At 43.1% G+C, this 13,576-nt stretch overlaps 1 protein-coding gene across 1 annotated transcript in view; it reads left to right on the forward strand.

Moving 5' to 3' along the window:
- Window positions 1-11,208: 11,208 nt before the first annotated feature.
- The window catches only part of sncb (synuclein, beta), an 82,805-nt gene continuing 80,437 nt past the window's right edge, over window positions 11,209-13,576 (forward strand). The window contains exons 1-3 of the mRNA XM_080201572.1: window positions 11,209-11,342; window positions 11,646-11,792; window positions 12,307-12,345. Of these exons, the coding sequence (XP_080057698.1) occupies window positions 11,672-11,792; window positions 12,307-12,345 (160 nt within the window). The 5' untranslated portion in view covers window positions 11,209-11,342; window positions 11,646-11,671. The remainder of the gene's footprint in view (window positions 11,343-11,645; window positions 11,793-12,306; window positions 12,346-13,576) is intronic.

Consider the following 13,576-nt stretch of genomic DNA (forward strand, 5'->3'; position numbering starts at 1 on the left):
ATGGGCAGATTGCACATGCTTTGCATCTTTCTGTCAATTGATACTAAGACCCAGTGGATATTCTCCTACCAATATTGCTAAGTGGGACGAAAACGGTTTCTTCCATTCTTCCAATTCTTCCATTGCTCCTCCTCATCTTGGATATTCTACCTCTTTTAAGGTCAAACCAAATAGACAAACTCAAATTAAATTAGGACAAAGTATCTTGGATATTCTAAAACACTAAGAGTGACAGACTACCTAAAACAAAGGTCCCTGACTAATAAGCAAATAATAAAAAAACTCAGAAAGAGCCTTAAAATGTTTTTTTTTAACTCTTACTCTGGTCTATTTAAAAGCTCCTGGGCAAGAACCACATATCCATAGCCACATATGTTCATTTTATGTGGACAAGTAATATGATTGCCCCATTGGCAAAAAAAACAGAAACGTGTGAATCACTGGAGACTAATTCTCAAAGAATCAAAATACTTTTTTCCCCTTGAGATGTGGGCAACATCAGTTTTTATTGCCCTGTTCCAGATTTCCTGAGGGCATTAAGTGTAGACCATATAGTGTTGACTGAAGCACATGTAGGTCATGGCTGGTCAATTGAATTTCTTTAGGGCATTTATGAGTCACATTCAACATTTAGGACTGCAACAAGTATAGTCATTTTCTGATGCCAGCCTACAAATTAGCCGATGGAATTCAATTTCATAACTTGTGGTCTGATGGGATTATGAATTCCTAGGCTGGCTTGGGTGGCACAGTGGTTAGCACTGCTGCCTCATAGTGCCAGGGACCAGGTTCGATTCGCAGCTTGGGTCACTGACTGTGCAGAGTTTGCATGTTCTCCCTGTGTCTGTGTGGGCTTCCTCCAAGTGCTCCAGTTTCTTCCCACAGACCAAAAGATGTGCTGCTTAAGTGCATTGGCCATGCTAAATTCGTCCCCAGCGTACCCGAACAAGCGCCAGAATGTTGCAACTAGGGGAATTTCACAGTAACTTCATTGCAGTGTTAATGTCAGTTTTACTTTAATAAATAAAAAAACTTAAAAGTGAACAGAAGAAGGTAATCATAGAGAGGGCTCACTGGGAATGAAGTCATCTCCCAGCTCTGCTGAAGAAGAGATGCTGGTGTTAGGGACTCAGTCTTTATGCACAATTGTGTAACATACTGAAAAATGTGCCTAGAAACTGCTGCTCTACTTTCAACTGACATAATGTTCTATTGCAAGACATCAACACTCTGTAACCTTGAAAGTGACCATATCCTAGTTAAGGTAAGCATAACTGTTGTCGTGGATTTCAGGAAGGGAGCCATGCTCCCTGACTGGTAGGGAATTCACAGATATAGATAGATAGCGGAATTAATAGGAATTCATAACTTGGTGCCCCTTGCAGCGTATGATGCATGGAGATGTTAAAAGAAAACTAAGGGTTGGTTTAAAACACAAACAGGTATTCAACAGGAGAAACAAAATAAGCACCTGTGTATTTGAACACAGCAAGTAGTCTCACAACATCAAGTTAAAGTCCAACAGGTTTATTTGATAGAAAAGTTGGACTCTGTTGGACTTTAACCTGGTGTTGTGAGACTTCTTACTGTGTTTACCCCAGTCCAACGCCGACATCTCTACGTCGTATTTAAACATAGTCAGAACTGTTTTAAAATTCAGACTGCTGGGAGGAGTTATAGTTACAAGACCGCAAAGTGTCTGGAAATTGATAATGGGTGTACATTAATACTTAACAGCTCTCATCTCTTTATGTTAACAGCTAATTGGAAGACATTTATATGTACTCTAGACCTATCAAAATTGGCATTCCACTATATAACATCTTTGAATATGTAATGGTAAATGATCTCCAAGCATTATACATGACCTCCAGGAATCATAGAATCCCTGCAGTGCTAAAGGAGGCCATTCATCCCATTAAGTCTGTACCAACCACAATCACACCCAGGGCCCTATTCCCATAACCCCACATATTTACCCTGTTAATCTCCTTGACACTAGGATTAATTTAGCATGGGCAATCAACTTAATATGCACATTTTTGGACTGTGGGAGGAAACCAGAGCACCCGGAGGAAATCCATACAGACAGAGGGAGAACGTGCAAACTCCACACAGACAGTGACCTGAAGCTGGCAATGATCCACCTAACATTCCATGAGTTACAGCTTGCCTACCTGAAAATGACCCATTTACAAGAACACTGGAGCAGACATAAGTCATTTGGCCCCTTGAGCCTGCCCTGCCATTTGATATGATCATGATTAAGCTGTGTTTCAACTTCTACATTCCCATCTACCGCTGATAACCTTTTGATTCCCTTGCCTAACAAGAATCTATCTACTTCCACCTTAAAAATATTCAATGACCGTACCACCAATGCCTTCTGAGGTGGAGAGTTACAAAGTTGTAGAACAATAAGAAGAAAAAAATCTCAACTCTTTGTTTGCTGTTAGTACACCAGTGCTCTATCCATGCTAATATTTCACCCCCAAAACTGTGAGTTCTAATATTTAGCAGTAACCTTTTAGGTGGCATCTTACTGAACATCTTCTGGAAATCCAAATATATCTGCTTATTTCTCTTTATTTACCATTTTGTTACATCTTCAAAGAACTCGCTAATAACTTAGCCAAACACAAAATTTTGTGGACTCTGCCTGATCGTATTTTGATTTTCTAAATATCCTACTACCACCTCCTTAATAATGGATAATAATATTCTCCCAATGCCAGACTAGCTGGCCCAAGGTTTTCTGCTTTAGGCTTCACTTGTTTCTTGAATAAGGGTGTCATATTTACAGTTTTCCAATCGCTGTGATCTTTCCAGAACATAGACCAGAATTTCACCTTGCTTGGACAGGCATGCATCCAACCTGAAAGCAGATGGAATGGGGCAGCATTGTGGCACAGTAGTCAGCACAGTGCCAGGGTCCCAGGTTAAATTCCAGCCTCAGGCCACTGTGTGTGCATGGAGTTTGCTTGTTCTCCCCATGTCTGCATGGGTTTCCTCCAGATGCCCAGGTTTCCTCCCACAGCCCAAAGATATGTGGGTTCGGTTGATTGGCCATGCTAGATTGACCCTAGTGTCAGGGGGATTAGCAGGGTAAATGCGTGGTTTGTGGGAATAGGGCCTGGGTGGGATTGTGGTCGGTATAGACTTGATGGACCAAATGTGCTCCTTCTGTACTGTAGGAATTCTATGAAATTGCACAAAAAGACATCAGATTTGTGTTCTGATATCATTGTGCACTTGCGCACTATTTCAGTTGGCAGGTATGTGTGAGAATCAAAAATGTGCCTGTTGATAATTAAGCAGGCAATTTAGCTCATTAAGGAGTCAATTGAATACAATTTTAAATGGCCAGACTGCTCTTACAGTTTGTAAGCAGTCTGATTGGCCAGACATTTTGCTGCGACTTCAATTCAAGGTGGGATGAATTGTCGGGGCTGAAATAAAATTTAAAAAGGTGCCTAGGGACTGAGGTTTGTGTTTGAAGGTGCTGCCTAAAAACTCTTTGCATAATTTTTCCATTGCAATTCATTTTTTTACAGGTCTGCAACTCCCTGAGACAACTTCACAGCAGCTATTCCCTTGAGGAAGCATCTTAGAAGCACCAGCTCACACCCTCCTTTTCCTCAGTGCCACTCTCTTCGTTTCTTGCCTGGGAAGAGCATTGCTGAACCTTTCATAGTGCACATTTCACACTGCCTGCCTGTTAATTGGCCAGCCAGCGTGAAATCATGTCCTGAAGTGTTTTGCTCCAGCCTCCAAGCTGACTGAGTGCACATTCCTGAAGGATGAAATATTCAAGCTATGTGGAATTTTAGAAGATGACAACCCAATGCACCTACTCTCTCTGTAGTCACTTCCTTTAATTCTGACGATAGGATTCAAGCCATCAGGTCCAGACACTTGTCAGACTTTAGCCCCATTAGTTTTCTTGTTTTTTTTCCCAGTGATCATGAATGTTTTAAGTCCTTCCCTCCTTCTTGCCTCTTACTTTCCAATAATTTTTTGGTATGCTTTCTGTGTCTTCTACTGTGAAGACAGAGGCAAAATAGTTTTCAAAGCCTTTGTCATTCCCTCATTTCCTAATAATTCATCAGTTTCGCTCCTTATGGGGCCAACACTTACTTTAGCTGCTCTCTTCCTTTTTATGTACTGGTAGAAGCTTTTACTGTCTATTTTTATATTTCTTGTCAGTTCTTTTCCTACTCCAATTTCTCTTCGTTTTCTAGTCTTCCTTAATACAATGACACAACATACCTGTGTATTACAGCATTCTGAAGTCTATCTCGATTGAAAAATATTCTGCTTTCATTTTTTTTTAATGTTCCCAATCTTCTAGGCTACCAATAATCTTTGCAACATTGCACTTTTTGTACATTATGCAGTAAGTTAAATGGCCTACTCCTGTTTCTTGTTTGTACACTATTCTTAACTTCTTTAGTTAGCCATGATTTATGAATGATTTATCCCTCTGATTTATCCCCTATTCCTTTCTCAATGGAATATAACTTTGTTGAGAATTATTGCCATGACCACATAAAGGGCATTTCCTCAAAGTAATCTATGAGCTAAAATTTGTATGGCTGTATGCAGTTCCCTTTTAATTTGCAAGTGATTCAATTTAAAAATGCCCAACAGCAAAGCATTAGTCTTAGGTAAGATAGATGTTTGTTTACTATAAAACTACAGCTGTAAGGTACTTAAGTAAAATGAATAAAGTTACTAATTGGCAACATACAACGATTAAATGTGGATATGGATTAAAGATGAAATGATGTTCCATCCTTTTAGATACTGTTGCAGGCCCAGAACTTACAGCTGAAGTATTGGTTATCTGAAGCGAAAGGTTGAAGAGTTGTGCTCAGCAGCTGTGATGACTTCTATAGTCAATTATTTGCCTTCTCAGGTGGACTCAGCAGATTTTGGGAGGCAGAAAGTTCCATGTTCATCATCAGTTCTATGGTTACAGTCCTTGAGGTTTTCTTAGATTATTTTCCAGCAGAAGAGTTGATTTATGGATAGCTTGCTTTTTGTTCTCTCTTGGCCAAGTACCCTCTATGATGTTGTTTCTTAGAGGTCCTCTTGGTAGTTCTGCATAACATGACTGTTCTCAGTCAGATTTTATTCAGTTCAAAACTCAAAACTCAATCCCAAACTGTTGAATTATACTTCATATTCAGTTTTGGATTTGCCCAGGTCTGGGTGTAGTCCCATCTGTTGTCTTTTAGCAAAAGTAATTAACTTTTCAAATGTCTCAGCCATTAACTTGAAAGGCTCCCATTCTTCCAGGTTTGGTGATACTAGAAAGAACAATTCACACTTTCAGGGAAACCATTGTAAATGAGTGTCTGTTTATGCTTGTCGAAATGTGCATTGAATTTTAAATGCGTTCACATATCTGATGTGTTTATTTATGATCCACTTGGAACCTTGTGGGAGCATAAGAAATATTGCAGTTGTAAAAGGTTGGGAGACTTGTGGAAGCCAAATTAATGCTTCTAGTGTATTTTTAAAAGAAAAATTGACATTTTATTTACAAAATTTATAATATCACAACTACAGTGATATATATCATATGTATATCACAACTATATCATACTACTATAAGTATGAAATATATCTTTAGATGTCTGTCACTGCTTACCTACCTTTTTATTTTTTAACCTACTTTCCCAATCTATTTAACCAACTCTGTCTTCATACCCTCAAAATTGCCTTGATTTAAGTTTAATGCACTCATTTCAGACTTCCCCTCCCACACCCTCAAACTGAACGTGGAATTCTATCATGTTATAATCACCCTTACCTGAAGGATTTTTTACTATGATGTCATTAATTAATCCTACACATTAGTAGGTCTAAAATAGCTGCTCCCTGTTTGGTTCCAGTATGCGCTGGTTTAAGGACCTGTCCTGAATGCATTCAATGAACTGATGCTGTAAGATCATTTCGCCAGTTTGATTAATCCAATCTATATGAAGACAAAAATCTCATTATTATTGCAGAACCTTTTTAACAAGCTCCATTATTTCTCGAGTTATATGTACTCTGTCCTCTGGTGCAGCTACTGTTGAGGGAACTATAAATTACTCCCACTGGTAAATACTTCCTTTGTTACTTTTTATTTCCACCCAAACTGTTTCTACATTTGATCCACTGAACCATGATAATTTCTCACTACAGCACTCATCTCATCTTTTATTAACAGGGCCACCTTCTTCCTCTTCTTCCAAAATGCCAATTCCCCTTAAAAAACCTTACAGGTTTGAGGTTCTTGCTTCCAGTGTGGATGAGGAAGAGGGAGGTGAGGTCGGTGAGCAAACTGCACACAGTACAGTGATGCAGCAGGGCATAGGCAAGGAGAAGGTGAAAAGGAACGTAGTAGTAATTGGGGATAGTGGGGTTAAGGGTATTGACACTGTCCTTTGTCACAATGATAAAGTGCACAGAAGGGTGTGTTGTCTGCCTGGTGCTCGGGTCCGGGATGTCGCATCTGGGCTGCAGAGGAACCTGGAGTGGGAGGGTGAGAATCCGGTCGTTCTTGTACATGTGGGTGCCAACGACGTAGGCAAAATGCGAACTGAGGATCTGGGGAGGGAGTATGATAAGCTGGGAATGGAATTAAAAAGTAGAACCGACAAGGTGGTTATCTCTGGGCTACTGCCTGAACCGAGTGCAGACGGGCGTAGGGTTGATAGGATTAAGGAAGTGAATGGGTGGCTCAGGGATTGGTGTGGGAGGAATGGGTTTGAATTTATGGGGCATTGGCATCAGTATTGGGGTAGGTGGGACCTGTTCGGGTGGGATGGGGTTGGTCTGAACCGTGCTGGGACCAGAGTCCTGGTGAATCGTGTAAAGAGGACTGTAGACAGGGCTTTAAACTAATTAGGGGGGGGGAGGGTGCGAGGGTAGGTGACATTACGAGGCCTAAAGTTACGGAGATGGTACAGGTGAGGGAAGAGGCCAAGGATGTCCCAATAATAAAGGGAGTAGGGGGCGTGAGTATGGTTGGTGGCTTACTGGCAAATAGGGTCCAGGTGAAGGCTGGGATGAAGGCACTTTATCTGAATGCACGAAACATTTGGAATAAAGTGGATGAGCTGGTGGCGCAGATCAGCACAAATGGATATGATCTGGTGGCCATTACAGAGACGTGGCTGCAAGGTGACAGGGACTGGGAGCTGAATGTCCAGGCGTATCAAGTGTTTAGGAAGGATAGGCAGGAGGAAAAAGGGGGGTGTATAGCTCTGCTGGTTAAGGATTGCATCAGGGTGGTAGCAAGGGATGATATTGGAGCCAAAGAGCAGAAAGTGGAATCGTTGTGGGTGGAGATTAGGAACAGCAAAGGGAGGAAGACGCTGGTGAGTGTCGTCTATCGGCCCCCGAATAATGATCTGGAGGTGGGGCGGGCTGTTAACACGCAAATAAGTGCGGCGTGCAGCAATGGGACGGCCATAATTATGGAGGATTTCAATCTGCATATTGATCGGTCGACCCATGTTGGACGCGGTGAGCTCGAGGAGGAGTTCTTGGAATGCTGCCGGGATAGTTTCCTTGAACAGTGTGTGTTGGAGCCGACGAGGGAGCGAGCTATCTTGGATCTGGTATTATGTAATGAGGCGGGTAGAATTAGGGACCTTGCGGTGAAGGATCCTCTTGGGGAGAGTGATCATTGTATGGTGGAGTTTCTGGTGCAGATGGAGGAGGAGAAAGTGGGTTCCCGGACACGCGTCCTTTGTTTGAACAGAGGGGAGTACGGTAGGATGAGAGAAGAATTGGTGAATGTGGACTGGGGGAGCGCGTTGGAAGGTAGGTCTGCTGAGGAGCAGTGGAGGATCTTTAAGGAGATCTTTCTTGGTGCTCAGCAGAAATTTATTCCGATGGTCAAAAAGGACCGTAGGAGGAGAGGTAATAAGCCGTGGATAACGAAGGAGGTGAAGGAAAGTGTTAAATTAAAAGCGGAGGCGTTTAGAGTAGCTAAGAGTAGTGGGCGAGAAGAGGATTGGGAGAGGTTTAAATGTCAACAAAGATTGACAAAGAATTTGATAAAGTAGGGTAGGAGAAACTATGAAGCTGGACTAGCGCTTAATATAAAAAAGATAGCAAGAGTTTTTATAAATATATAAAAAGGAAGAGGCTGGTTAGGGTGAACGTTGGACCCTTAGAGGAGGAGAAGGGGGACTTAGTGGTAGGGGATGGGGAAATGGCTGAGGTCTTGAATAACGTTTTTGTTTCGGTCTTCACGGAGGAGGATGTGAATACTTTGCCGGGTGGTAGAACTGGAGGGTCTCAATGACATTATTGTTACTAGAGAGGAGGTGCTCGACAGACTGGAGGGACTGATTGTGGACAAGTCCCCAGGACCGGATGGAATGCATCCGAGGGTTCTGAAAGAAATGGCGGAGGTGATAGTGGATGCCTTGGTGGTTATTTTCCAAACGTCGCTGGATTCCGGGGAAGTGCCGGAAGATTGGAAAACGGCTAATGTTACGCCGTTGTTTAAGAAGGGTGCCAGGCAAAAGGCAGGGAATTATAGGCCAGTTAGTTTAACGTCTGTGGTAGGTAAAATGTTAGAATCCGTCATCAAGGAGGAAATAGCGAGGCATCTTGAGGGGAATTGCTTGATAGAGCAGACGCAGCACGGTTTCGTTAAGGGGAAGTCGTGTCTGACAAATTTACTGGAGTTCTATGAGGATGTGTCTAGGGCGGTGGATAGAGGAGAGCCGGTGGATGTGGTCTTTCTTGATTTTCAGAAGGCGTTCGACAAGGTACCTCACAAGAGGTTATTGCAGAAGGTCAGGGGACATGGATTTGGGGGTAGGGTGTTAGCGTGTTTAGAGGATTGGTTGTCAAATAGGAGGCAGAGAGTGGGGGTCAATGGGTGTTATTCGGATTGGCGGCTGGTGACTAGTGGAGTGCCCCAGGGGTCGGTGCTGGGGCCTCAGCTATTTACCATTTATACAGATGATCTGGAGGAGGGAACCGAGTGTGTGGTGTCAAAATTTGCTGATGACACCAAGATTGGTGGAACGGCAAATTGCGCGGAGGGTGTGGAGAGTCTACAGAAGGATCTAGATAGGCTGGGCGAATGGGCCAGGAACTGGCAAATGGAATTTAATGTTGGCAAGTGCGAGGTGGTCCACTTTGGTAGGAATAATGGTAGGAAGGATTATTACTTACGTGGCGAAAAACTGCAGCAGGCAACAGTGCAGAGGGACCTCGGGGTCCTTGTGTATGAGTCGCAAAAACCCAGCCTGCAGGTGCAGCAGGTGGTCAGGAAGGCTAATGGGATGCTGGCCTTCATAGCGAGGGGGATTGAATATAAAAGTAGGGAGGTCTTGCTGCGGCTGTATAGGGCATTGGTGAGGCCGCAGCTGGAGTACTGTGTGCAGTTTTGGGCGCTGTACTTACGCAAGGATATTTTGGCCTTGAAGGGAGTGCAGAGGAGGTTTACTAGGCTGATGCCGGAGTTGAAGGGGTTGAGCTATGAGGAGAGGCTGAATAAACTAGGCTTGTACTCGTTAGAGTTTAGGAGAATGAGGGGAGATCTCATTGAGACGTATAAGATGATGAATGGGATGGATAGGATAGAGGTGGAGAGACTCTTCCCGCTCAGAAAGGACAGTAGGACTAGGGGGCACAGCCTCAAGATAAAGGGGGGGCGGTTTAGAACGGAGTTGAGGAAGAACTTCTTCACTCAAAGGGTGGTGAATCTCTGGAATTCTCTGCCCGTTGAAGTGGTGGAGGCTACCTCGCTAAATATTTTTAAGACATGGGTTGATGGGTTTTTGATAAGAGAGGGGATTAAGGGTTATGGGGAGAGGGCGGGAATGTGGAACTGAGCCACGACAGATCAGCCATGATCTTATTGAATGGCGGGGCAGGCTCGAAGGACTAGATGGCCTACTCCTGCTCCTATTTTTTATGTTCTTAAATATTTAGGTGCCAGCTACAGACATTTTGCAACCATGGGCAGGATTCTCTGGCCATGAGCACCCCAAGATCGGAAATTTCTGCTCAAGCTCAAAAGACCATTGACTGGTCCACCGACTTTTCTGTCTCGCGTGTACAATTCCTGTGTTGGATGAGACAAGAGAATTTTGACCCATGTCTCTGCTAAAGCTATCATATATTTATCTACTTCCATTGGTGCTATCAATTCGCCCATCTTGTTACGATTGTGGCCCACATTCACATAAAGAGCCTTTCATTCTGCTTTGATTACTATTTTCCCTTACTCTGATCTTATTTAGGAGTGCACTCGTATGATTGTAGTCTCTATCCCTTTCTCCCACACTTTGAATCATAGAATCCCTACAGAGCCGAAGGAGGCTATTTGGCCCAGAGAGGTCACAAATTCTCCTGTCTCATCCAACACACCAACAACAATCCCACCCAGGCCCTATACCCATAACTCCACATATTACCCTGTTAATCTCCCTGGCACTATGTGCAGCTGAGCATGACCAATGAACCTAATCTTTGGACATTTGCACATCTTTGGACTCTGAGAGGAAACCAGATCACATGGAGGAAACCCACACAGTAAGAACGCGGAACTCCACACAGTTACCCAAGGCTGGAATTGAACCCGGGACCTTGGCACTATGAGGCAGCGGTGCTAACCACTGTGCCACCATGGCACCCATAATTTTAGTTAGCATTACCCTTCAGCAATCCTGCTCTATCACATTGCCCTTTCTTTTTTTCACTTTGCAAAACTCCCCTCACCTGAACCCTCCCTCCCACCTTATTAGTCTGCAGTTAATGAGTTTGGAATTTATTGGAAACTTCACTTTAGGAAATAAATATGACTAAATTAAATCGCTCCACACCTTCCAGCCGTGGAGGCACTATATATTTTTTAAAATTTTTATTGACACAAAATCTACATTGCAGAATTTTATGGAGCAGTGTGTGCTGTAATGAGCCCAATTCGTCACCGTTAATGTACGAGGGTGGGCGGAACGGCTCAAATATGTTTGTAAAAAGAAGAATTCGCCCTCCCACCCACGCAATGGAAAACACTCCTGATATGTAAGGACAAAGGACAGAGATCGGACTGGTACAAAGGACACAATGATCACTTGGTGAAAATAATATTTGACTTGTCTAAAGGGAATTACAATGCAAGCAGTGTGTGTGTGTGTGTGTCGGGGGGGGGGGGGCGGTGGCGGTGGTGGTGGATGTGTGCGAGTGTCCGTGTGTGATTGCACGGCACTTTGATGAAATCACGCTCTTTCTGGAGAGCGATAGGTACAGAAGAGGAGGGAAAGATCCTCGGAGGGAGCACACTACAAGACAGCAAGACAGCAGCTTCAGGTTGACAGGTCAGTTAATCGGTGGCCACATCGGTGCAGAGCTGGATGATTTCCATTCTCGCTTAAGCACACCCCCCCCCATCCCCCCTCACCCCCCCCCCTCTCCCCCAACTCCCCTAGCGCCCCACCACCACCACCACACAAGCCCCACATGATGTTTTGATCCAATCTGTTCAATCCATTATAATCCAGTTTGACAAAAGGTCAGTACTGATGCCTATGTAATTGTCAGTCGGCGCCCGTTACCTTCTTGGCTGATGTCTGGCTCTTTGAGGGTGAATGCATCAGATTTAGCAGATGCTTATTCTACAGTGTTCCACTGATCGAGGAGGACCAAAATGGATGTTTTCATGAAAGGACTGTCCAAAGCGAAGGAAGGAGTGGCTGCTGCGGCCGAGAAGACCAAACAGGGGGTAGCAGAAGCGGCAGAGAAGACTAAAGAGGGAGTGCTGTATGTTGGTATGTACAGACCTAAAGTCAGTGTGAATGTGTAATGGAAGGGAACTATCGCCCCTTCCACAGTCACATAATGAAACCCTCCCTTCGCACAGTGACTGGTCGGCTGAGTTTTTACAGTCGCGGCATTATAATGGTCCTTTCTTTAAAAAAAAATGCATCGAATATTAGAAATACAAATTAAAAGTGAACGGGAAAGGATTAATCTGGAGGAATCGACCCACTCTCCACCCAGGGATGCTCTCGTTGTTGGCTCGGGTCTGCTCTGATTTCCGCTAAGCAGATGGACCAGCCATATGGCACACTCCTCTCAGCCCAGGGGAAAATATCCTCTTCCCAAGGATGTGGCATCCAACACATTCAGATCGCACGCCTGTCGTTAACCAAAAAAAAGCAAAGAACCGTCGTGACACTTAGCAAGAAATGTTCAATTCGCGCGAAATCGTTTCTGAAATGATACATTCAAATATTTGCCCCCCCGGAATAACCGTGTTTTATCATCAATTTCTACCCTTAGGCTCCAAAACCAAAGAAGGCGTTTCAAGTGTCGTTTCTGGTAAGTTCCCATGAATGTTTACATAATCCAGTAATTGAAATGTGCAACAATGCAGTTGTTGGTACTCGCTTCCACCCGTGTACCGAAATCAGAGGCTTATTGTGTTCGCTATCGAGAGGCTGATGTGTGATGTTGGTTCTGCATCGGTTAGATTCGGGGACAGAAAGAAATCAATTCATTAACATCAACAATTCTTACAATAACGTGACGTGAAACTCGAGAGGATTTATCGGATGTGTAGATTGCCCTTACATTGTACCTGTAGCTGATTAAGTAACTTGTCATCCTGTACATCCGTGAACTGCAACGGTACATTACAAAGAGTGAAGTTAAATAACGTGAAACGCTTCTCAGCAAAGTTGACTCATTGCTGTGTTAACCTGGCTTTTACTATGAAGTTGTGAACACGTACAAAAGTGTAGAATTGCCATGTGCTACGTTAATGTATGAATACTTTATATCTTGGGTATTGCTGAAAAACACATTTTGTCGAAGCTTTTGGTCTTCTACTCATCAGGACAATTGCAAGAATACCAATATTAGGGGAAAGGACAACTTTATACTGTATGAGAAGAGAGTGATGGTGGGTTGGCAGGTAGACATCAGTATTTTTTTGATTGTCCCGATGAGGGTGAGATAAAAGCTTTGACAAAATGCCTTTTAGGCCAACTCTCAAGTTCTGTACTACCAAATGATCACTTAATATTACTTACTTAATTTGCTATTTTATGGGAAGGATTATCTATTTAAAAGAAAAGGTTATAAATTCTCTGTTTTTTTAAGCATTAACATAAATGTCTAAGAACAAAGAACAAACAAAAGTACAGCACAGGGAAAGGCCCTTTGGCCCTCCAAGCCTGTTCTAATCATGATGCGCTAACTAAACTAAAATAACCTACTCTTACTCGGACTGAAAGAACAAAATCCTACATGTCATGCATGTAGGTTTGAAGAACATGTTAGGCGAATTTTAATTGCCCATTTGTTAGTATCACATCCAGAAATTACTGAGCTATCGCTTTCAGGAGTAATGTAATTTTGATTAATATAAGATTACCAAGAGATTTGTTAATAATTCAGAACAGTTATACTGCACATCTTGGTCCAAAACCATTGGGCCCGATTTTACCATTTTCATTCTAAGTGCTGAATCTGGGCGCAATTCAGATCCGACTTGGAAATCTGCTTTCAGGCGACCCATACACTCAGCCTGAAAAAAAATTGCGGGTCC

The sequence above is a fragment of the Carcharhinus amblyrhynchos genome, chromosome 13, assembly GCF_965287045.1.
Source record: "Carcharhinus amblyrhynchos chromosome 13, sCarAmb.v2.hapA, whole genome shotgun sequence".
NCBI classification, from domain to species: domain Eukaryota; kingdom Metazoa; phylum Chordata; class Chondrichthyes; order Carcharhiniformes; family Carcharhinidae; genus Carcharhinus; species Carcharhinus amblyrhynchos.